At 47.7% G+C, this 26240-nt stretch overlaps 1 protein-coding gene across 1 annotated transcript; it reads right to left on the bottom strand.

Annotated features, from left to right (window-relative positions):
* Window positions 1-288: 288 nt before the first annotated feature.
* LOC122379923 lies at window positions 289-25715 on the bottom strand. Its single transcript, XM_043362579.1, has 4 exons — window positions 25550-25715; window positions 21270-21416; window positions 2018-3725; window positions 289-693 (listed from the first exon to the last, which is right to left on the bottom strand). Exons 1-3 carry the CDS (start codon window positions 25674-25676, stop codon window positions 2065-2067), a joined length of 1935 nt encoding a protein of 644 aa, XP_043218514.1. The 5' UTR covers window positions 25677-25715; the 3' UTR covers window positions 289-693; window positions 2018-2064.
* Between the last annotated feature and the right edge of the window lie 525 nt (window positions 25716-26240).

The following is a 26240-nucleotide window of genomic DNA, read 5'->3' as shown; positions in this document are numbered from 1 at the left end:
GATATGTCATGCGGATCTTGTCAGCTGTAGGTACCTAGTTATTAAGTTTCACTGGTGCCATCCCTCAATGGATTGATATTCGAACTGGGGGGGGGGGGGGGGGCTATCCCGTCCGCAACGCAGCCGACAGTCTGTCCTGACCCATCCGAAATCCCAACAATTCGTGGGGGCTGCCTAGCGCCCTTAGACGAGCTGAAGGCTCAAAAACCGTCGGACAATGCATGAACAAACATCAAGGTACCTACATAGGTTCGCTGGACCAAGCTGCATTTCAAACTGATAAACATCGACAAAATACTTTTATATTGTAATGATCGTGTCGATTGATGCACAAACCATCCGTTGACCTGCATTGGTGACAGGGCATTCAATTTCTGTTCACAGTTCGAAGTTCGAACGATGGTCAGCACTCAGCAGTGCATCAGCGCTAGCATTTCACCGTGGCTCGGAAGTACGCGATACAGGACTCATCGCCGTGCAATCGACGATACCAGCTTTTACCACTCACCATCCCCGGGCGGTACGGTACGGTTTGGTTCGGTTCGGTTCGGTTTGGTTCGGTTCGGTCCGGTACGGTACGGTTCGGTACGATACGGTACAGACGGTACGGTGCGGTAACAAATACGGCGTCGGAGTACCGTGTTGGCTTACTAGCGACCAACAATCTTTAACGTTTGTACAGGGTGATGCGTAATGGGTGGTCAGTATGAAACTGGACAAAATTTGATTAAGCATAGCATCTCCAATTATGGACAGATTTTAATTATATTTGGCAGGTGAATACTTCCAGTTATTCTATATTACCAGCTCAGATTTCAACTTTCTGCTATTAACTAGTAGAAAACATTGCGCCGGTAAGTCAGCAAGCGTTCCGGGACCTGTTCGCGCAAGTTTGTGAAAATAACACAAATTACAAAAATGTTACCATTATACGTCACATTACGCCATAGGGTGTAACCAGATCTTACGAATATGTGATTATCGATAAATTCTGAGGACTTGCAGATGTTTTGCATGGTGGGAACGGCAAGATCACCAAGAAAAGGCTCATTCAGCACGGCAGAAACAAACTGGCGCCGTCACCGAACAGTTGGGGCTCTCCTTGTGATCTCTGGGAATAAATTTTGGAATCTTCAAAACATATGACCAATTAATGTGTCAACAAGCAGGAATCTGGTACAAAAATAGGATAAAGGTGACGGAGGTACAATTTCGTTCGCAGAAAACCCGCCTGCGCCGTCTGTCACAGGGTCCAATACAGGGTAGCAAAAACATGGAGGTGCATATGGACGATGAATCTTATTTCACCTGCAGTGGCAGCCAAATGCCTTCCATTGTCGAATTTTACACCTCAGCTGGTGGAGACAATATTCCACATGTGGATCGCACCTTCGCTTTCGACCTGAGAGCAAGTATCCACCCGAGATGCCCGTCTGGCTTGCCATGAGTCCGAGGGGCTCGCGCGTCCAGTTACTTGCCAGGCACAGGCAATGTAACAGGCGAACTGTGCTATGAGAAGTGTTTGAATGGCGTGTTATTACCACTTCTTGAGTCTCAGAACACAGACCATGATGCTCTGTTAGGTTCCGACCTTGCAACAGTCACAGTACTCGCGCTAGAACACGAAACTTCTTGAGGAGGCTGGGGTGCCCGAAATAGCACGTGACATGAACCCGCCATGTACCCCTCAGATTTAGCCCATTGATGATCTGTGGGGGCTCATCAAACAGAAAGTGTATAAGTGAAGGTGGCAGGTCAGCTGAGACGCACAATAGAAGCGAAGAATCCAGCAGGCCATCCGTCAAATCGACCCAGAGGTGCCGCGAAAGACAATAGCGGGGCTGCCAGCGCGCGTGCGCTTGGAGGCTGACAGAGGTCCAGTGTCGCACATACATTAGGGCGAGCGTGATCACAGCAAAATAATGGCACGGTACCGCGATTTTCGTTGCTTTCGCTTGAAAACTTTCGACACAGTAACAATTCAAACTTTGTCCAGTTTCATACTGACCACTCGTTAGTTCACACTACACAGCAAACATCGAACAGTCTAGTTGTTGACGCCACTCACTTGGCCCGGAGCGCCTCGGGGCACAGCCGGTCGGTGGGTGGTACCGAATACTGCCGCTGCACGGCGCCACCAGTCCCAGCCGACCGAGCCAGGTGGCTGACGTCTGTACCACTCTGACCTGTCACCTCTGAGACCCCCGCGGGGTCACCAGTGTCCCTGAGGTCACCCCGCCCGGCGTCTGACCGTTCGGAGGCAGGGGACCCATCAGCTGACCTCAGACGGTCACCAGGTCTGCCTGTTGTCGGCTCGGCCGCTGGGCACTCAGAGCTGGGCTCTACACTACCAGGCTCCTCCAAATCACCCTGCATGATTCCGTGGACGCTACAGCACTGTTGTTTGGCACTGCGGCCGTCCTCTTCAGGCGCTACCGTGTCGTTCTTCAGTCGTGAGTCATCCCAGTCTTCCTCCGCAGTAGCTGCTCTGTTCTCAGCGGCAGTAGCTACATGGTAGCGGACTTCAGCACAGGGGCGGTACGTTGCGGAGTACATTGGGGACGAAGGCGCTGCACCACTCTGTCCATCAATGGGTGAGCTCGTAACATGCTCTTCACAGCGGGACGCAACGGCACCAGGCTCTGTCACGGTATTGGTGACGACTGCGCTGCGGGAGGCGGCGAGAGAACGTTCAGCAGTGCATGAGGGATCGCGCACACCATTTTGACACCCGGTAGAGCCATTAGGTGCGGTGAGACAACTTCTGGCAGATTCTGGGGAAACGTTCGAGCATTCACTTTCAAATATACGAGGCTTTGTAAAAGCTGGATGCGCTAATTTCAGCTGTTGCGCAGGCCTAAGTGGTTGACACTCGTGCTCCTCTTTCACGACAGCCGAGGGCAGGGGCGCCACTCGGGACACCAGCAGCCGGTCGTCCCCAGATCCCTGCTCCAGGTGCACCATTACCTCCCTCCGCCGCGGGACATCAGCACACCGCAGCGCGCTCTCCGAGCGCCGCCGAGCGCCGCTGGGAGCGCTCTTACTGCTACTCAAAGGTGTTTTCTGGGCGTCACTGGCAGCTCGGACTCCGTTGAACGCCTGGTATCCTCCACTGGGGCAGCGTCTCTGGCCTGGGCTGGGACCGTTCACCAGACTAGCGGCAGTGCTGCCGCCCTGGCGACCCAGTCGGTTATCGTAGTTGGTCTGGTCGCCGTCAGGTGTCGCGCGTGTCACTCCCGCTCTCAGCGCGCACAGCACCGACGAGGAGTGTTTCCGGAAAAGGCTGCCGACCGCGGCGGTCACTGGGGGCCGTTCGCGCGGCGCACCGGGACCGGAAGGGGCGCACTTCCGGTGAGTGTCGGAGGATGGCCGGACGAGAGGAGCGGTCGACGCTGGGTTGCGGGCATTGACTGTCGACGGGTCGCGGACACGGGGTGAAGGCAGACTACGGACACAGTTCGGGCCGACCGGTGGAGGACTGCGGGCAGAGACCGGACCGACCGGCAGCGGTCCGCGGACGCAGGGCGCCGACACGGAGCGCGTGAGGTGCGCCCCTGCGGGCGCCAGGTGCCAGGGCAGCGTCTGACTGGCCGAGCTGCGCTGTATCAGCGCCACGCTGGAGGTGGCCGCTGCCGACTGGCTGCTGCGGAACCGCGCCGGCACGATCTTGGAGGCCGAGTCGCGCACTTCGAACGTCATCACACAAGAGGCCACCACGATGAACCCTGGGGAAAACACAGACAGGGAGGTGGTCAGTTCGTATCCCACTAACTGGTAGGGAGGTGTGAAATGTGAATGAGCTGCCGTTCTGTAAACACACACTGTTGTAAATCAAATGTTCGGGTGGGAAGGCTGCCGATGTCTAATGAAATAGCTTATTCTCAAAGGCATTTTCTTTCATTTTTTTTTTTTTTGACGACATAAAACGTTGTCAGTTATGTATCCTTTCGCATACAGATAAATCCGTGAAATACCTATCGAAGAGTATCTACATACATACATGACATAGGTACGACTACGAGCATATCGCAACTAACGTTAAAGCCAGCTGACACGTCCCACATTTCTTGGAAAATTTGCCCACTATTTTCAGGTATTTTCAGCGCTCGCCTCAGAAGCCGTTCTATTTAACCTGCTGCTCATCGAACCGATCAGCCCGCCTTATAACTGTCTCCACAGTCCACTGAACGATGGAGCCCAGCCGTTTCCGTTTAAACGGGCGCAAAAAGCAGCTGACACGACATTTGGTGATTGGGCCGAGGGTCTGGATGCGACTCAATTTCCTCGTTTTATCCATAACTGAGCTCGATATTTCCAGTAATGATCAGCGTACTTCTCTGGACAAGGCGGCAAGATGAAGCTCACGGTTCCCAATAAAAATCCCCAGTGAATCTATGTGTCAAACAGATGGCAGTCAACATTTTGGATTTCCCTAAGGGTAAATCAAAAACTTTTCCTTTATTCGGGAGGGCCAAGTGCGTGAGGCTAATTTAATGCAATTGTGGACTGCTAACAGGCAGCATTAGGAAGCTAATTAGCGCTCCCGCCTGACAGATTTGCTGCGAAACTTCCGCCGAGCTGGTGGCAGCTGCATGTGTCGCTCCCTGTGACACGCAACAGTGGCCTCAGGTATAAATTGCTGAGCGAGCTGCTAAATCTGGACGACGTAAGGCACCGTTCGGTATTTCAAACGAGTCCTCTTCGCAAGCGCTTGATCGATCAGCGGGTAAGTACGTCGACTGAACCTAAATTGGCATTATGAGTGGTAACTTGCAATTAACAAGTTTAGATACCTACTTCCGGTCAAGGATGACCGAAAAGGCCATGTTGCGAGGGCCGAGGGTTTCGACCTGAAAGAATGAGCTGAGCGACAGGCGACTGAAGACATCCCGCATGCTTTCACTGCTTCAGAATGGTATGTATATTAAAATTGGTTCACAAAAAGCTGTTCGTGACCTTATTATGACCTCAAGGGCAGGCACAATATGGGGTGACCGATAAACTTATACATAAACTCGGTAGGTATAGCTGTGAAAACTTTAATTAGTCTAAATAACATAACATTTTACCTAAATAACATTTAGGTACCTACTTACATAGGTACCTAAATGTTATTATTGTTCTCCGTGTATCATAAAGAAAAAGCGCTCATGTAGAAGACCCCTCGCCGAGACAAAACAAAAAAACATAACAGACGAGCTGCGTTTCAGCGCTGCAGATAACGTCTAGCGTTGGTGGCCATTTCCCTGGTGTGCGATCCTGTCGATCAATGTATCCGATCAGCGATCAGTGCCGTGGGCTCTAACCTCCCGCTCTGGACCCGCACCTGCGACTGCCGTCTCCCAGCCTTGGTCTCCCAGGAGAAGCGCAGCACGCTGCCGACAGTGGTACCGGGCGCTATTAGGTCGGCGAAAACAGTACAATTTGGTATATTTTTTACCACAGTGGACGGGCAGATAAGTCAATGGTGGGCTTGGCATTGGTTGTGTATTTGCAACACCACAGTTATGAAAAGATACAATTAAATTAAAGTATGTAAAGGTTGAACGTTTAAATAAATGCATCACTAAGACCAGACAACATAAACAAGTGTTGATAACTAATGAGCCCAGGTAGGGGAGAGAGGTCATATTGCGCCATGTTCTTAAATACGCCACACCTTCCTCCTGCCCAAAGTTCGATTCGAACGAATACTCGAATGTGTGCATTTACTTCACCACCAATAACTCGCTCTTATTCCGGTCCACGGGGGCAGGTGAGGTGTCTCAGCTTTCTCGCAGACCATTTTTTGTGATTTCCTCTATTTTCTTACGCGAAAGTCTATTTCGACCTTTGCTAGTGTCATGGTTTATCTTAGAGGTAGTGATTCAACTAATAATCATTGTTAATTGCTCGTTTAATGGTAGTTTTGAAAGTTTATCACCACCGTGGCTTCGCTGTCGTCGCCATATTTGAAGCTCATGAAAAATGTGTTCCATTCGTAATTGCGCCCACCCTACCTATTTGCGCCCTATTCTTCAACCCAGAGAAACAGCATCTGGTGGTTAGGACACATTTCATTGAACACTTTGATTATTAGAGCGCTCACCTTACCATTACCTTAGCCTTCACAGCATAAATGGTTAATGGGCTGACACGTTCAAACAGGCTACTTATTTAGGTGGCAAACCGTTGTTTTTAATAGGGCGCTTTTACACGAGAGGCATGGGCGCTTTTTGATGGGGGAGTCCGTAAATGCGCCCTTTGCAGATGTGCCGGAAAGCTTTTCTCTTGTTAATTTTTCTGGGTGTGATACAAATTGGGAGTTGTTATTTGATGCCAAAATAACTGAGGTACAATTTGAGATATCATCAAACATGACAGCTGGTCAACTTTTGCCGCAATAGGCCGATATCCTTAAGGTGGCGCAATATGACCTCTCTCCCCTATTATTTAAAATGTTCGCCATACAACTGGCCCCAACAACTGGGTGAATACAGTGATTTGCAGAGCTGGGCAAGTGCGTTCCTTTAGTGCGTTCCTGCGTTCTTCCGTACGTACGCACCGCCCTTTTTAGGAACGCAAGAACGCAGGAACGCAAAGTTTTTCAAAGGAACGCAAGTAAGAGGAACGCACCACCCGAAATTTTGAAGCGTTCCTGCGTTCTTGCGGAACCACCCGAAAAATCATATTGCTGCCAATGACCTCTGTGTCAAATATTTGAATCTCGAGTACGTGTGTCCGGTAGAGGCGCCACTTGTCGGTCGAATCGAGGAAGGCTTGTTTTGATTTAGTGGTGATGTTCACTATTCGATTCGGTTTCAGGCATTAAATGTGTAAAGTAAATATGATAACTTTTACTTAGATACATCTTTCAACTTAACTATTGTTTTTAAGCAGGTCGTATTTTTGTTGAAAACCCTACGGATGATATTGGTAAAACGTACTTCAGATATTCGATTCGGAAAAGAGATGTCGAGTTGCTTTTTGGCCCCGCATCGCCATTCTGGGTATTCTGTGATCGATTCGCCCCGTGTTTGGTTGGGCCCGCGCCGCGTGGTTCGGCGGTATTTCTTTGTCCACGACTTCGGTTGTGAAGAACACGCCTGTAGTGTTGGACTGGCGCGATTTGCCTACTTTGTCCGCTACAGTGTTGCGTTGCACTGATTTTGGTATGATTTGCTGCTTGGTAGAGCCAGAATACAATACAATACGGGTTAATAGTTTGGGACGCAGGAACGCAGGAACGCTAACGCACCGAGCGAAAAAAAATTGAGGAACGCTATTCCAGGAACGCACTAACCGCGGCCGGAGGAACGCAGGAACGCTAACGCACTACCGAAAATCGAGGAACGCGCCCAGCTCTGGTGATTTGAAGATCGCGTACCACAAATAACCTAAAGTTCTTATGCATAACCACATCTCTGACTTCGGTCGGTCGGCAATATACCTTCATGTCGAGACCCACTACATGTATTTACACATACACACATCGTTCGTCGTGTGCCCCAGATGAGGTCAGGAAATGTTCCATCGATCGGACCGCGCTGTGCGGGCCTGCCGAATCGGAACAGGGCCCTCCCCTCGCCGAGCTGCTGCTGCTGCTGCCGCTGCCGACGGGCCGGGACTGGGGCCACCGGCGGGATGACCAGGGGCTTACCCTGCTGGCGACGGAAAGCCTGCGGGCCAGCGGCGGAAAGCTCTCCGGCTATATTGCGGCCGACGTCAGGCGCAACTGTTCATTACGGACCATTGACGTGTCGCCGGCTGGCGCAGGGTATATAGAATACTGGCGTGTTCGTCCCAGGGGTCACGCAGACTGGGAGTGACAGCAGCGACGGCGCAGTCGCGACGGAGAAGGCGCCGCTCGAGAGATGACGGACGGTCTGGTGTAATGCAGATCGCACAACGTTGTTTTAAACTGCATCGGATTGTAATAGGTACCTAAGCGGAAGCAATATGTGAAATAAGCATTGTTAACTCTCGTGATGGGCAGGAATGTACCAGCGCAACTCGCCAACTCTCACGCTGAGTTTTGCTGCTTGCCATAGCTCGGCATTTATCTCACCTTCTCCGAGACCTGCTACCTAGGCCGTTATTCCTGAGTTAATGTGAGCTGCAGACTGCAGTGTATACGGGGGACCGGAGGCCGAAGTAGACGCCCGATTACGAATACGTGTGCTTCGTGCATTCCGTTCTCCGGATTCGCTCAAGTGTGAGCGAATACGGTGGCTCACATGCCACCAGCCACTCCCTAACAGGTATACTTTGTTACCGTGGCAGTCTCGCATGGCGACAGTAACAAGCCCTCGACTGTACCTTGCACACTACACTAATGGGATGAGACACGAATAGGAAACTTGTACACCGGGGCACATATAACAAGCCCCTGAAATACGAAATAGTGTAACCGGTAAATAAATGACCGGCAGATAGGTAAAACTCACTGAAAACAAGTTGAAAGAACGTAATGCAAAAGCATCTTAAAATATTCCACACTTAGGTTTTTTGGGTATTAGGGTAAACTGGCTTAGAGGCGAAGCAGAACGTCTGGTTCATGAAGAACACACACAGTGTTTCACATAGACCGAAGACACGTGCTGCTTCTTCGCGTGCAGTCTTAGCGGCCCCAGGGGGCTTCAACTCGACCAACACCGGTTCTTCTTCGTTCTCCCTAGTCACGTGATATTACGTCACACAAAGCGCGCGAAAGATTAACCCTTTGAAGGTTTTGCACGAACTAGCATCGGGTTAAAGAAGAAGGGGTTGTGGTTTGATCAGTGTAATGGCTTTCATCAAGACCACGCCCGCGGTACCACGTTCTGGCGTCCACCGGAAGCGATCGCCATGTTTCGATCCGGCGTTGGATCACGCCAAGGCCCTAAAACATAAGGTTGGACGAAGTTTTCTACCAAAAATGTACTAGAATAGCGTACGAGTCAAAGCTATTTCCGTTGTTTCTTTACAAATATGTCGCAAACAAGCTTTTTCTGTAATAAATCATTATTTCGAAGTCAAGCAACCAGTTGCTATAAATTCGATAAGCAAACACTTATTTTTTATATAAAAGCCTAGCTTATATAGTCCAACTCTAGTTGAATAATCAAGTAGCTACTAAATTTTCCAGATGTGACACATATTGCGCACTTCAGACAAATGCGTTGCTAAGGCGTTGCTAAGGACTCTTTCGCATGTTTTGCTGCGTGGTTTTTGTTATGAAGTGAGGGAAGTGAGATGGACAGGCTTTTTGATATTTTTTTCTGGTTTTCTAGGACGGTCGCAACTATTTAACTTGACATACTTTTCTTGCTTTTTTATCCGAGACTTTTTCAATAGTTGGTAGATTCTATCGTGGAAATAAAAGGGCCAGCAGGCCACAGGGGTAAATGCAAGTCGACTGATAGTGAAATAAAAGGTAGAAGTGTCTGTTCCATTAGAAATTTAATGTGATGTGATGGAACATGAAGCGACAGGATCAGACGCAAGAACCACCAATTAAGAACCCAGAACCAGCAAGCGCCATGCCATCAAGAGCAGCCATGGCAACGTTTGATTAGCTTGAAGAAAACCTTGGAACTAGACGCCAGACGGCGAGCAATTAAGAGATCGTACAAGACCAGTAGTTGCTTGAAAACGAGAGCCGCCAGGAAAATCAGTAGATTCTTCAATGGCAACACATTTCAACATCTATCTAGCAATGATTTGCACCAGCGAGGTGCTATCATTGTGTTTTGTGTCTGTATCCCTAACTGCTCAAAAATATTTGTCAATAAATAAACAAACAAATAATGCGTCTTTTTTCTACTGAAAGTAAGTCCTCCAAGTGGCAAGGGACGAATAATAGAAAGTACCTAATTAATTGCCATCTATTCATTCAATTCATAAATCATAGGCAATTCAGGGCAGCAATCGGCAGCGCCCTTACTGCATGGTACTGCGGATCGTCCATGGGTTTCTTGATGACTCCGACTCTGACTCAGACTTTCAAAAATCAACTCTGACTTTGATTTCAAATGTCGGCTCTGGACCGACTCCGGCTCCACAGCCCTAGCAGGTCTGCGGAGGCAATGGATTTTTGGTGACTCCGACTCCGACTCTGGCTTTCAAAATCGACTCTGACTCTGACTCTGGTCAGAACTGTCGACTCCGACCGACTACAACTCCGACTACGGAACCCTGAAAGGTCTGCGGAGGGGGTCGAATTTCGGTGACTGACTCAGACTCCAGCTTTTAAAATCGACTCTGACTCCGACTCGACGACTCAGGTCAGAACTGTCAACTCCGACCGACTTCATGACTCCGACTCCGGAGCCCTACTGGCATCTATCACGCCAGGGAGCTGCAAATCATATGTTCCGTGGCGGTTTATGGCATTAAAGTCGATAATGCGGCTGAATCGCACTATGAAACACCCTTATTGGCTGCAAGAACCACGAAAGTTAGCGCATCACCACTGGAAAACGTGACAAGATATCGATTAATTGGCCCTGGATTTGGATAAATAACATATTGATGATCATATTAGCACACATTTACATTATCATCTACCTCAAGTTTGCCCTCCAGGCGGCTCTAAACTATGGCAATTTCCCTATCTTCAACATGTAAATGCCCTCGGGCGTCCTCGTGGTGACGTAGGCATGGGAGTGCCAGGTTGGTAGGAACTAGACTTCGACGCCCCCTGGATCACGCTTTGTGCAGTGACGAGCGGCTGGTGCAAGATTGGGTGAATGGCAAGTAATCGAATATTGAAGAACTGAAATAAGGTTAATTTTTGGCTTGTCGAGTGTTGTGTATTATCTATATTACTTGTGATTGACAATGATAAGCAATATCACAACGCTCTTCAAATGCATGGATGAATGCATTGGATGAAGAAAATTAATATGCAAGACCAATCAATGCAGTAAGTATTTATGTGTTGTATAAATGCCCCATAGCTTAAATTATGCATGTGGTATTTAGACAAATCTTCTAAATGAAGATAAATCAGGAATAGAATCAGCTTTCCATTTTGGGATCAACTGATTAAGGTATAAATTTGGCTGATTTTACAAAACATATGTTCTTGCTGATTAGTGCAATATTTTATCTAGCTGCACTTTATATGTTAAGTGCATTATTTTATTTTTGGAGTAGGCTCATGGTCTCTGAAGTCAATCTAAGTTTCTTTACTCCCTGCCTGTTGAATAACGCATCCGCGCGACTCTTCATTCTAGGGGACGAGGCCATCTCCGCTCTGATTGAGGCCCTGGAGTCTGAGGAGAGCGTCCTGACGCGCGGAGACGTCGACATCGTCGAAAACGCTGGCTTGAAGCTGGTGGTGGAAGGAGGAAAAACTGTATGTGATTTGGGAGAATGCGATATCGCCACCCGGCTGCTGACATGGGCGATAGCGCATACTGTGTTTGGGAAAACATCCACTTGCTAAAGCTAAAAATGTGTTCATATTTGTACAGAAAGCAACCCTGAGCGTGAAGGAATCAACCTGAATAATTAAACATGCCCGAAAGGCTCTGGAGTTCTTTGGCTTGGATGTGTAAGGCAAGTGACACGGCGGAGGGGAAAGCGTTCCTGCAGGCTGATTGCGGGCTGATCGCAGGCTGAATGCGGGCTGGTTGCGGGCTGATCGCATGGGCTGGTTGCGGGCTGGTTGTTCCTGACTGGAGACTTGCAGGCTGATTGCTCAGAGTAAAGAGGAAGGTAATACATTTTAAGGTGTATCAAATACTGTGTTTGCGCAGCAGATGTGACGGCGCAGGTCGATAGCCATGCATGGGAGGTTCAATAGACGAATGAACGGGGATTTTGCGGTATTACAATAGAACTGAAAGGGTTCTACAACCGATATTCAGAACACAGGGTGGTTTCCCTATAAACCTCAGGGACCTCTTCACAGACCCTTTGGGGTTCTTATCTAGGTGCTAAGAACGCTCTTATTATAAACCCTTAACCTCATAAGAGTCTTTGGAAGAATCGTGTGGATTCTTTTGATGAGAATGCAAAGCCGTCTACGTGAAGAACCATGGGGGTTCTGAAAAACGGTGGCATAACATTTTACCCCACAGGGGTCTAAATACCCCTATACGTTCTTAACGTTCTTCCAAAGTGTTTTCAGTGCTGGGAGTTAATTGGATCACCCAGGACTTCGTTTGTCTGCCATAATTGATAGCCGTGTCCACTATATACCAAGGCCGTCAGAGACATCAGCAACATCCTATAGGGTACTTAAAATGCTACAATACGGCGCCAACAACAGTGGGCTATAAGACTCGCTTTTGAAATATGATATTGTTGTTTGTGTAAGCATAAGGAAAACATTAGGTACAGTTACATCCTAATTGTATATGGAATGCATGGATGATACTTAAATGTAGATTGTTGAAAGATTGTGAAAGGGGTACCTTTCACTGTTGTAAGCATTTATCTATTCGCCAAAACTTTCAAATTAATATAGCTGTCGTCGAGTGCTGCTTAATTATATTGTTCTGCCGTGCACATATGTATGTGGGTATTATGAAGTGCCATTCGGGATTTACCTATTTTCCATGAAACCCGTGAGCCTAACGATATATCGCGATAACGAAACCTCTGTCTCCACCAGGCACCAGCGTTTTGTACTTTGCCATCTGAATCACATCGCGGTGATAGAGGGAGGCAAGAATGAATTCTGGTGAATGTTCTGAGCTCTCGGTACCGTCACTGACGCACAAACGTCCATTGTCCGTCACGTACATCGAGCCATCCTACAGGTCATCTAAGGTGAGTGTACGGTGCGCCAAAGATCACTTAACGGGCCGGCAAATCGCGGTCCTTACGTGTTGCGCTGACTCCCCTTCCACCCTTACAGCGCCGATATCCTAAAGATCATATGCACTGCATAGGTAAGTTTACCCCGATCCAATAACGTCCTCCATAATCCCACTTCCCACATAATCCCACACTCCACGCTCCCAGTCGGAGTGTGCGGTGGCTCTCGCCTCTCATACTGTCCACCAGTCAGAGTATGGCCGTGGACGCCCATCTGGGACGTTCCAGGGCCGGCTGTCCGGATTTTACGAGGCGTCATAGCGCGGAACATCTCGTAACGTGCCTCGTAAGGTCGGCGGTGCTCACCAATGCGTCTCACACCCCACGAACCGGCTCCGTCGGTGATCTGGATATGCATTTTTTAGTTTTCGATAACTTATCATTTTTCCCCGCAATAAAATTGACCCCTACCGAAAGTAAACCGAAAGCTGAGCTCTGGAGCAAGGGTTTTGCAGAAAAGTTGGCCTTAAATTTGCAAAATAAGCTGAATCCATTAACTACATATAAGAATATTCAAAACACACGAAGGCTTATAATCGCCCATTCATGTGGGCTGGAGGGGGAACGAATTTAATAGGTATCATATGCATTGTAAAGCTATGCTGTACCTGTTTTGCTCTGTTTGTGCTCGCCGCTACAAGTGTCTACTACATTTTGTGACAGTCTGGCACTTTCCGCTGAGTGCATCGGGCTGTCTTCTGTCTATTCGGTACGCTTTGTGCGTGTTTTGTGCGCTCATTTTACGACATCATTGGCACTTTCCATTTTTACCGACGTAACTGTGACAGACGGAATATCCTGAGACGGAACAACATAAGTACTACTAGTGTAGATGCGTATGTCTACGAAGTGAAACTCGAAGTTTTGTATGCAGATTTAACTACCTATACCTACACTTCAAGAGTGAATGACAATCGAGCAAGCAGAGTCAGCTTTTGGGTTAAATTATTTTGCTTTTAGAGCTCGAGTTAAATAACATTAAATAATTTGGAAGCTATATGAAACCATTGTTTTTTAATTTTATCTATGGTCGTCTTTATTAGGTATTCGTTTTGATAAAAAACTTTTCAATAAATTTCGTTAGAAACGTTGCATCCTACTTGGCATCCGACGTTGCCCTTTGGTCAAATTCTCTGAGGCTGTAAGCGGTAGGTCTATTCTTTTTATAATTTTATCGTTGTAACTTTGTAAGAGAAAACCATCATTCGTATTATCTATTGCCAATAATGTACTTTAACTGTTTTTCGTTCTTTGTGAATCAATTTGTATGAAAATGCTAAAAAGCAGCAATAACTTGTGTCCAATAATGTCAAAGCTGGTCCCAGAACTTCGGTCTGTTACCTAATGTCTTTTAACGCACGTGCCATGGGTCACTTAGCGAGCCGGGCCCGTGTTCTGTGCAACCGCTGGTTCAGCACTAGGCACATAAGAAATGGCTGGATCAAAATTCAAAATTAATAAGTTGTTAAAAGCATCTACCATAAAGCGACATTGAGAACTCATCACACAGTCATTGCCTCGCGGCCGTAGGGGAAGCCGGGGGAAGCCCGGCATAGTAAGCTCTCTTTCATTTTTATGACATACCTAGCGTGATGTATAAAATGTTAATATCCTGTTAGCTAGATAAGTTAATAGGCCGTGTTGTCCCAAAAACTTGTTTTTGTGGAAACAGTATCAAGTTGCGAAATTCGAGTTTTAAAAAAGCATTAATTTTTCTGGGGTAAGCCCGGCATAGGGGTAACGCCGGCCACCTCTCCAGCGCTTTACGAGTTGATGAAACCATTATGTGTCTTCCAAATATTGACGGAAAGTGAAATATTAACGTACTGTTTAGCTCTGGACATCTTAGAGTTTCTGTCACTACTGGTATTTTAGCTAGCGTCTATCACATATAGAGCACAGGTCGATGAAAATCGTGTTGCAAAATTGACAAAAAATGTGTATTTCAAAATTCCTTAAAATTTATTTTTCATTTACCTAAATGCATCATATTGCATATCATTCGACTCGGCTGATGAAGAAGAACAAAGCGACACCATTTTTGAAGCTCTAGCTTCATTGTCTGTCGCGTTATCTGCAAAAACGTAGTTTGACCCTGGTTGACCTCAAGTGACATGACTGTTCTTGTAGCATACAAACATAAACTTAGTCACTTATTGATATAAACTGATGGAGGGTAACTAAAAACCGTTAAAATGGAGCGGATATCTCCCATATTTTACAGTAAAAACCAGGCAAGCAATCGCCCTTAATCCATACTTGATAGGTATAGGCACTGGAATAGAGCGACAGACCGAAGAGGCTTGGTCTATGATGACATGTTTATTTTCGAAATTTATCTTTGGGCTAGGTGTAAACCAAACCTACTCAGTACATATCATCTCATGGAAAACAGTGGTTTAGTGGCATAGCTCTCAGTTGGGGGTAAGCTCGCCCACTCGCCCGGGGTTACCCCAATATGCTAATTTTATTTTAGAACAGCGATGTTTGGAAAAAATGTCATACTTAAGCCAGTATGCTTCGTCACCCCTCACTACAAACACTTAACCCGCGCCCTGGTGGGGTCTGTTTATAACGCGACCTGGTGGGGGGGGGGGGGCTATTTTTTGCCCCCCTCGTATCTCCGAAACTACTGGACGGATCCGCAAAATTCAAACGGCGTTCGAAAGGCCTGTCAAATTTGTTGAGGGAAACCAAATTTCATTGACCTCGGGGTCACCGATGACGTCACAGGTCAGGTCAAAGATGAAATGTTTCACCGTTCACGGGTCTTCTAGGAAATGCGCTAACCGAGGAAAACGCATTTTGTCGAGAATCAGCGATAGGGCGTCAGTTGCCTAGTAGATATGTTGCTATTAGAGGTCACTGACAATACCAGGTCAGGTCACAGGTCAGGTCACCAAGGGTCACAGGTCAGGTCACATGAGCCCAACTTTACTAAGGTTGTGTGATGCATGTTTTATGGCCAATTTTTCATTTCCAACTCAATGGTGTTGGTTATAAGACTATCAGGTACGGCTTAGGTCACTTTCTGGTGAAGTTCAGGTCAAGGACAGGTCAAGGTCAGGCCAAAAAAGGTCAAATTTTAACCCTCGCCGGACCTATTGGTTTTCTACATACGCGCCGGCCGAGGGGGGGGGGGGGGGCGGGTACGACCCCCCTCGCCGTTTCGCCCCTGGTGGAGCTAGCGCGTCGCGGAAAAAACGAGCGTGTGCGCCGTTACGAGACGCAGAGATTGGTACCCGATTTTAAGGTCCTAGGTCAACCGGTGACCTCTGAGGTCAGGTCAAGTGCCCCAGGGTACGGTTCAGTTTTTGGTGAATAACTTCGCAAAAAACGGCCACAGAGCCGCGATTTTGGCAGCATCGTGTTCGCCTCGCTCAGGCGCGTCGAATGATATACTTTTTGTCCGGGTCAGGTCAACTTGGGGTGTTGACCTCAGGTCAAGGTCAGGTCAGCACCCCCAGGTCACGAAGTTCGTCGAAAGAGGTCATGTCGCATATCATTCGATTCGGCAGGTCTTCCTGAGTCCATTGGTGGCTTTTTCGACTCGCTAGCTCAATTTGATCAAGAGTTATTGACGAAAAACTAATATGACCTTGATGACGTCATAAATGGCGTCACGCAAGGTCAACATTGCAAAATTGACGCATCTAACCTTGCAAGGAGTGCATCAAATCACTATTCTGTGTGCTTGAGATAGTTGGAGATCGTTCCCGGCGCCAGAATAGCAGTTTTCATTTTTCCCCATTGACTTATAATGGTGAGGTCACGAAAATGACCTGACCTCATATGACCTTTAGGAAAAATCCGAGATATACAAGTTGTGAGACTCATAATGGATACTAGATCCTACAAGTTTCATTTCCCTGTGACATCTCCTCTGGCAGTGAGGGCGTTGCGAAGTTGCGACATCTGAAGACCGTGCAGAGGTTCACTTATGACGTCATAGGTCAGTGACCTGACCTGACCCAAAAATGCAGTTGGTGTCAAAAGATGCGGCTTGGATCAAAGGTCAGCTATGCCAGGTTTCAGCTCTCTATCGTCAGCGTGTTCGGAGCTATCGCGAAAAAACCCTATGGGGGGGGGCGGCACCCGCCCCCCCCCTCGGCCGGCGAGGGTTAAAGTTGATAGTTTTGCATAAAATGGGTATTGATTCGATGCAGCTCATCACGGGGAGTCTAATGGTGGTCTTTGTTTTGCGCTACGGGGTCTGGAATTGCTAAAAATTGAGTTTGAAAATTTGACGTCATCAATTTTGAACAGTTTTTTCGCTATAACTTCGCCAAAAAAAAGAGGTATCAATCTCAAATTTAGTATGTGGATAGAAGGCGATAAGGACTATCACATATATTCCGGTTTTTGCGAAATTCAAAAAACTTTTTGGATTTTTCGATTATTATATCCAAAAAATATATTTTTTGATTTTTGGGGGACAAAATCCAAAAAATTCAAAAATCCGAGATTGCAGTTTTGTAGCCCTGTCGATTCTACAGCTTTTATGTCTTTATCATTTTTCTGTATTTGCAAAGCTATAGGCCTGACAGCTCTTCCCGCGAAACCCTTTTTTGTGTCGAAAACGGCAGAACATGACGTCACTCTGACGTCATTTCCGGCCAACCTATCATAGCCTTTGGAAAAATTTTTGGTCACAATGTGTAAAATTAATGTCCGGGAGGGTACTGAAAGTTTGGTGACGATCGGCGCAGCGGTTCTGGAGATATATCGAAAAGTCTGGAGGGGGGCAAAAAATAGCCCCCCCACCACCAGGTCGCGGGTTAAACCAGTAAAACGCCTTTTGGGCGAAGAACGAGCGAGCGAGATAGTGAGCTCTGCACGTGCGGAAGGGCGAGAGGGTACTTCCAACGGACTTGTGCAAAACACCCTTCTAACTGGTCGCTAGCGGTGTGCCAAATTTGAACGCAATCGGCCCAGCCGTTCTTGAGATCTGGAAGCGGCATTCTGCACGTGCGCACGTGCAAACGGGGTCCAAACAGACTTTTGCACGGCACCCTAATAACTGGTCCCCAACCGTGTACCAAATTTGAGCGCAATCGGCCCAGCCGTTCTCGAGATCTGGAAGCGCCACCTGCACGTGCGCACGTGCAGTAGCACCTTAACCGCAACACATGGGAATGCATTGCCTGGTGGGTGCCTACCTGTATGCCAAGTTTCAGCGAAATCGCCACAGTAATTACCGAGTTATTAAAATGGGAACAAATTTGACAGCTCTTATTGTTGTATTTTGCACGTGCACTGGGGGTGACCCACATGCATCGAGAGTATCCTATTTTTGGTAGAAGGGATGCTGCTACCCTACAAAAATTACCGCAAGTCAATCACCCAAGCGGCTGCTGAGATATGAGCCTCTCAAAATCACTACTTTTGCAAAACAGCTTGAACACCCTTGACTTTTCACGTGGCACGTGCCACGACGGTCACTGAGATGTATCAAAAGTAGTCAATTACGGGGTAGAAGGGATGGGGCTACCCAGCAAAAAAGACCGCAGGCCAATCGATCCAGCCGTTGCTGAGATATAAGCCTCTCAAAAGCGTTACAGGCCGGGCCGGGCCGGGCCGGGCCGGGCCGCTCATACTGAGATTTTTCCGTTATATTGAAAAGACTCACTTCGCTCGCTGCGCTCGCTCGCTCGTAACGATCCTTTCATAACATTCGTATAAATATTAGGGTTGTATGTTATAACATTAACCCGTGCCCTGATGGGGTCTGCCGAGCAACGCGGTCTGATGGGGGGGGGGGGCATTTTGCCCCCCCCCCCTAAGATCTCGAGAACCACGCAACATAGCGACAAGCGGTAAACGGCGTTGGATAGCCCCAACGGGGAACTACCTTGTGACCCAATTTCATTGACCTCGGTCAAACCGATGACGTCACAGGTCAGGTCAAAAGTCGAATTTTCACCGTTTACAGGCATTTCAAGAAATGCGTTGTAAAATCGAGTAAAATGCATTTCATTGAAAATCATCGATGGGGAAATGTTCTTCAAACACATATTTTGCTATTTGAGGTCACTGATACCAGGTCAGGTCACAGAGGTCAGGTCACTGGGGGGGTCACAATATGAAAGTGTCGTGTGATACATGTTTTATGGTCCATTTTACATGACAAATGCGACTATGTGGGTCAGGCAGACTTTTGGGCCAGCTTAGGTCACGTTTTGGTCAAGGTCAGGTCAAGGTCAGGTCAAGGTCAGGTCAAATTAGGTCAAATTTTAAAGTTGATATTTTTGCATAAAATTGGTATCGATTCGATGCAGCTCGTCACGAGGAGTTCAATGGTGGTCTCCGTTTTGCGCTACGAGGTCTAGAATTGCTAAAAATTGAGTTCAAAAATTTGACGTCATCAATTTTTAACAGTTTTTTCGCTATAACTTGGCCAAAAAAAGAGGTATCGATCATAAATTTGGTATGTATATCGAAAAGCGCAGGGACTATCACATATATTCCGGTTTTTTCGAAATTCGAAAAATGTTTGGAAATTTTTTGAGTTTTTCTGAAAAAAATCTATTTTTTTGATTTTTGAGGGTCAAAATCCCAAAATTTCGAAAATCCGAGATAGCAGTTTTGTAGCGCCGTTTTTTCTCTACACAACCACAAAAAGAACTTTAAAATTGCTTGTTAACTGTAGAATTGGTGAGCGTTTCAAGATGTCATGTTTTTTGGTCATTTTTACTCGAACATGACCTCAGTTTGACCTCAATAACTCCTGACCTGAGGTGACCTGTGACTTGTAGTTTTGTGTCAAGGTGTCAAATTGATGCCCGGTAAGGTACCCAAAATTTGGCGGCGCTGCGCGCCGCCGTTTTCTCGCTATTTAAGAACAACCACAGGGGGGGCCAAAATGGCCCCCCCCCCATCAGGGCGCGGGTTAATTAACAGTGCAACATGTCTCAGTTTTTAGCTAAAAACCCTTAAAATATCATTTTTGCTCTATAACTTTAGCAATATACAATTTTTGTTAGCGTTAACTTTTACGCTGGCGTTACCTCAGCTGCAACGCTGAAAGGACAAGCACTTTAGCATTTTATTGTGAATAATTTAGCCGCAAACGGGGTGGCCGGGCTTCCCCCGCGCCCGGGCTTCCCCCGGCTTCCCCTATTCATTCCAATGTTATTCCTATGTGTCGCGGCACAGCATCACGTTGTGCAAAAAAAAAAAAAAAAAATACTGGCGCACTGCGCAGCACCACAGCAATGCACCGCAGCGCGCTATAATAATAACAAGTTGCGCTAAAAATATGCCTATTATGCCGCATTGTAATTACTGCGGCATAGCAGCATAAGTAGAAGCCCCGAAGCCTCATCATTTACCCGGGCCTTGGGAGCCGAAGCCATATATAGAGCTCCGGATGCATCATCTCGTCTAGGCTGATCATGATAACGAGTCTCCAGACGAGCCGCGGTCTCGGACCACATCTCTGACACGGTCCCGGACCACATCTCTGACATGGTCCTGGACCACATCTCTGACATGGTCCTGGACCAGATCTGTGGTGTCTGCTCCGAACCATACACAGAAGTTGGTCCTATACATATATGTATGTACATGCATCGGCAGTGTCGAGCCAGCCGTCTGTCCGGGAACAGGGTAGTGTGATCGGCCGGGGAACCGTCTCGTGCTCCAGCCGGCGCTGTGTATGTGCTTCCCAGCAGGGCGGCGACAGCTCTCCGTGCCGCTAATTAGGTACCCCTGCTCGGGCTGTGAACTGAACTCATCAGCACGGCCCAAGTGTGCGGCTGAGCCAGCCGCGTCACCGGCTTTCAGTCCAGCACGGCTGATTTGAGCGTCATATGGCTCCGCGGCCTCCAAGGGAATAAACACATTATTTCACGAGTCTCAAACAAACAAATGTTGATCATTAAAACATTGCAATGCTGTTTCAGCTGTTATAAAGCCAATTGCTCTGAAATCCATGCAATATTTGGAAAGTCTGATTTGAAATAGGATGCCTTAAGTCGCTGAGAGAGCGCCTGAAATCTTAACAGGGCCGGTTAAGCAGCCGGTCATCCTCTTCTATTTCAGAAGAGGAGGGGACCGCTTGGTTTGGAAAGGTGGGACTGCTCTTCGCGCTGTAAGCTCTCGTTATTGGTCACCGCTGTCAGAAAACTGCCGACAAAGCGTAACACCACACCCCGGCCAACTGCAGGTACTAAATGGACAGTTGGACAGCACTCACCGCGTGGCCCACGACTAAATCAGGGAAGAAACGTGATAAACAAACAGGAAAGTCAGGAAAGCTATAGAGAAAAGGAACGTGCATGGCGAGCAAGAGGCACAACTTAGTGAAGCGTTTTTTATTGAGTTAAACCGTCAACAGGTATATAAAGGCCCAATAATAGGTATACGAAGACTACGGAGTCAAATAAAAGCTGAAAAGGGGGATGTGTGAAGCAGACCGAACATTTAGAGACTCATAGAAATGAGAAAAAAGGAGGAATGTGATAATCGTCGTCACCCACCTCCGATGCCCATGATGACGGAGCCGAAGTAGGAGAGGTGTCGGTAGTGTCCTCCGCGGGGGGTGTCGGCACGCCGTCGGACCGACGGGCCGCCGTCGGTCGGAGCCGAGAACGCCTCGGACCTCACCGGCTGCTGGTTATAGTAGCCTGCGGCGAGCCGGCGACAACGCCATCGAGTCAGAGAAACACAGACCAGCCAGTGAGCGGACTGCGTCATACCACTGGAACGTGGGACTGCATGGTGAATGGTTTGTGGGAAATGAATGTGACGTCCCTTTACGTTTATTAGAAGCTTTTGTACATTAATGCGTTCAAATAAATCATATAACGAATATATGCCCACATGAGCTCAAAACGGATGCTTAGCAGCGAGAGTATAGGCGCATCTCTTTTATATAAGAGTGAAGGAACACGTTTTCGCAAATTGCCTTATCCGTTTTCACGACGGCCATCTGGTACATATTTGGTGCAGATTAGGTGCATATTTGGTCAAATTAGGTTCATTGTGTTTCTGATAAGCTATAAGTTTGGGTTGCAAAGATGCTTATACACCTCATTTTTAATTAGCAGACAGTATTTTCGATTAAAACACTGAAATGAATTCATCATATGAAGATATTCGTTGTTAAAGATATTTGGTGCAGATGCAGTCAAAGTTGGTGCATTCGCCAGACAGCCCGTGATGGAAACGGCCACTGACTGTAACATTACATAACATACCTTCTGTAACATAACATAGGCCTTCTGTTACATAACATAGGCCTTCTTTCTCTCCTCCCAAATCTCGGTCGCGTCAATGGACACTCCCTGGCTCCCGGTCTTTGGCGCCGGGTGGCAATATCTGACGCGGTGGCGGCGATATCTGGCGCCCGCTATTGCACTGCGCCCGCCGCCGCCCGGATGCCCGATTTATCACGCAGTTAATGAGAGGCGTGGCCAAATGCCATTGGGGATCGATACGACCCGATATATGAGTACTTTGGGACGTACCGGCACGGGACGCTGCTGCTATTCATAGGTGGATGGGAGAAACGGGCGCTATGCGCATGCGGAGAGCTGTATATCTCGGCAATACACAGCGGGTGAGCAAGTAGAATTTTAGACGTTTCCGAAATTATTAGGTAGGTATCTTTTTTACTTTCATGGCAAATTTCACGAAACCATTATACGTTATGGCACAGTATGGTGGTATTCTGACCAATTAATATCAAATCGTGCAAAATATGGCAACGGTTAGGACAAGCTACCGAAACAGTAGACTTTCTCATCAATTAAGAAATCTATTCGTTTTCTCATTCGTGAGAAAACAGCCTACTTGACATTGATATGACATTGATTTGACGTAGTTGCCTTCTAGCCAAACACAGCGCAGTTTTTACCGACTCAGAGAGCGCAAAATGGCCAACATTTATGGCCCAGTAAATCAGTGAGAATAACAGAGCCGGTAGGGGAGCTGGCACTCTGAACGCTCGAGCGTCTCGGACCGGCGGAAATTATTTTCCTGAAAACACAAAGGAGTCGGAACAGCGTGTGGGGTGGGGCGAGATAAAAAATCACGGTTTTAAAGCCAAAATACCTTGGTGAAACAACGTTCAGGCGTCTCATTAGCACGGCTTACTTAATCCTGATAAAATTAAGACGACTGTCGACTTATTAACGAAGCTATAGACTTATGACAGTTCGTTCAACTTAGTTACCTGTCTTTTTAGGCGCACATATATAAATAAGCTCATATAAGCTCATATATTAGATACCTAGGCACATCAAACGCCCGTGCACTCCTGTGTGTGACCCGCCAATTGGAACACCGCTGTAAGAGATGCGCCCCTGCCCCCTGCCTATAACAGTGTATAGGTGTCGGTCACAGCAAACGAGCGCCCCTGAATAGAGGAGCAGCGGGCCAATGCTGGAGATAAATGACGCCATTGTGTGGCGCCCCAACATACAAAGGATCTCATCGGGGCATGAGGCCGACTATAAACATCGCGCACCTCGCCCGGACCGCCGCACAATGTTCTCGGTTAGTGTGAGCCGTACAACGAATAACGATACCACTGTTCCCTCGCCTCATTTGCTCTCTCTCTCTCTCTCTCTCTCTCTCTCTCTCTCTCTCTCTCTCTCTCTCTCTCTCTCTCTCTCTCTCTCTCTTTCTCTCTCTCTCTCTCTCTCTCTTTCTCTCTTTCTCTCTCTCTCTCTCTCTCTCTCTCTCTCTCTCTCTCTCTCTTTCTCTCTCTCTCTCACACGCCTTCAGACATTTCCGTTAGGGAGAGTGGGGATAACTGGGACGGAGGAGAAGTGGGACACCTTCAATATCTGGGTGACCGATTGGACAAACAGTTTTGTTTTTGCATATTTTCTCATGAATTTAGTCGGCGTACGTCACAACCAAGCGGTTTCCTTTTCCGGTTGCCTGTCTCTGAGATATTGAGTGGGGGTCTAAAATGTGATTTTTTGGCATTGTACTCTAATTCAATTTGCCGTTTACTCAGCGATGTGAAATGTTCAGGCCGTTCACCTTTGGATGTCAGTGAAGTCATCTAAATATATGCAGAAACATTTTTTTATGTAACTGTTATACTTTTGTGTGGGAGAGCAGTTGAAATAAAAATGACGACTTGGGGAGAACTAGGACAACGTAACTAAACCTTGTCCCAGTTCTCCCGCATGCAAATGCATGGGAAAATTTCCAGGATACTCAGTGCTGTCAGTGTAGTTCAAAAAACATAATCGAAGTGATTTCTTTAACCCTCGCCGGACCTATTGGTTTTCTACATACGCGCCGGCCGAGGGGGGGGGGGGGGCGGGTACAACCCCCCCCCCCCTCGCCGTTTCGCCCCTGGTGGAGCTAGCGCGTCGCGGAAAAAACGAGCGTGTGCGCCGTTACGAGACGCAGAGATTGGTACCCGATTTTAAGGTCCTAGGTTAACCGGTGACCTCTGAGGTCAGGTCAAGTGCCCCAAGGTACGGTTCAGTTTTTGGTGAATAACTTCGCAAAAAACGGCCGCAGAGCCGCGATTTTGGCAGCATCGTGTTCGCCTCGCTCAGGCGCGTCGAATGATATACTTTTTGTCCGGGTCAGATCAACTTAGGGTGGTGACCTCAGGTCAAGGTCAGGTCAGCACCCCCAGGCCACGAAGTTCGTCGAAAGAGGTCATGTCGCATATCATTCGATTCGGCAGGTCTTCCTGAGTCCATTGGTGGCTTTCCCGACTCGCTAGCTCAATTTGATCAAGAGTTATTGACGAAAAACGAATATGACCTTGATGACGTCATAAATGACGTCACGCAAGGTCAACATTGCAAAAATGACGCATCTAACCTTGCAAGGAGTGCATCAAATCACGATTCTGTGTGCTTGAGATAGTTGGAGATCGTTCCCGGCGCCAGAATAGCAGTTTTCATTTTTCCCCATTGACTTATAATGGTGAGGTCACGAAAATGACCTGACCTAATATGACCTTAAGGAAAAATCCGAGATATACAAGTTGTGAGACTCATAATGGATACTAGATCCTGCAAGTTTCATTTCCCTGTGACATCTCCTCTGGCAGTGAGGGCGTTGCGAAGTTGCGACATCTGGAGACCGTGCAGAGGTTCACTTATGACGTCATAGGTCAGTGACCTGACCTCACCCAAAAATGCGGTTGGTGTTAAAAGATCCGGCTTGAATCAAAGGTCAGGTATGCCAAGTTTCAGCTCTCTATCGCCAGCGTGTTCGGAGCTATCGCGAAAAAACCCTATGGGGGGGGGGGGGGGGGGCGGCACCCGCCCCCCCCCCTCAGCCGGCGAGGGTTAAGTGTCAAGTTTTAAAACGCCTTCTTCTTCGTTATTGGTCATCAAATTTTAATTGTATTCCATTTAAATCACATTTCTTGACCAGTCCCAGTTCTCCCAATCATTTGTCCCACTTCTCCTGGACTTGTCCCAGTTCACCCCTGACCCCATTGTCAACCTTTCCTAAAATTTAAATTTGAGAAGTAACACGTGAACAAACACGCATAAAAACAGTAAAGAATGAAGTAGAAATAAGCTGTTTACCAGTAAATGCAATCAATTAAATATTCTATTTTTACGATTTTTCAAAGTTGACGTCAAAATAATGGCCCACTTCTCCCCGGTCTCCCCTAGGTATACCTATAATTATTGGATCGATCTTCCAACTTGACTCCTACACATTCTGCCTGGGTAGGCACCTATTTCTCTCGCAACATTCCAGCTGCGCTACGTAATCGAATTCAACAATACAGCCAGCCGCACACGCCAATAAGCAGATGTCTCACCGAGCGCGGCCATGGCGGCTCCGGCGGCCACCAGCAGCAGGCCGAGCACCAGGGCGCGGCAGGCTGTCCACAGGCACGAGCTGGTCACCTGGCCGCGCTGCACCGGGACGTCGCTGTAGTCGGGCATCTCACGGCGCGGGATGACACGGCGACACGGGATGGCACGGCGGCACGGGATGGCACGGCGGCACGGGATGGCACGGCGGCACGGGATGGCACGGCGGCACGGGATGACATCGGCGTCTGCAACGATATAGAGGCCGGGCCAACATCGGAAAGCTGAAATGCGAGCGCACTTTTCAGTATGAGCGATGAACAGTCTTGTGACTTGAGACAACCACATGAGTTCCAACATCTAAAGCTTTCCATCTTCCGTGCTCTGAATAAGTTACCCACTATTCCGACGACTGTTGTTTTCGCTAAAACTCTCTGCCGTCCTGCTCTAAGGCGTATCGATGCGTGAAATCTTTCCAACCCGTCTGAACTACGAATGGGGCTTGCCGAGTGGCTGTAAAAGTATCAGCCAGACTGCTCGAGCACAGAGTTGAAAGTTTCTTTGGTCTTCGGTTACTTCATCGAGAAAAGAAACAGACAGTACAAAGACAGACATAAGGAAATGAAGAGAATGAAAGAGAGAGAGAGAGAGAGAGAGAGAGAGAGAGAGAGAGAGAGAGAGAGAGAGAGAGAGCGA

The sequence above is a fragment of the Amphibalanus amphitrite genome, unplaced genomic scaffold (genome assembly GCF_019059575.1).
Source record: "Amphibalanus amphitrite isolate SeventyFive unplaced genomic scaffold, NRLGWU_Aamphi_draft 000087F_arrow, whole genome shotgun sequence".
Classification (NCBI taxonomy): Eukaryota; Metazoa; Arthropoda; class Thecostraca; order Balanomorpha; family Balanidae; genus Amphibalanus; species Amphibalanus amphitrite.
The sequence above is the reverse complement of the archived record's forward strand: the minus strand, read 5'-3'. Positions and strand labels throughout refer to the sequence as shown.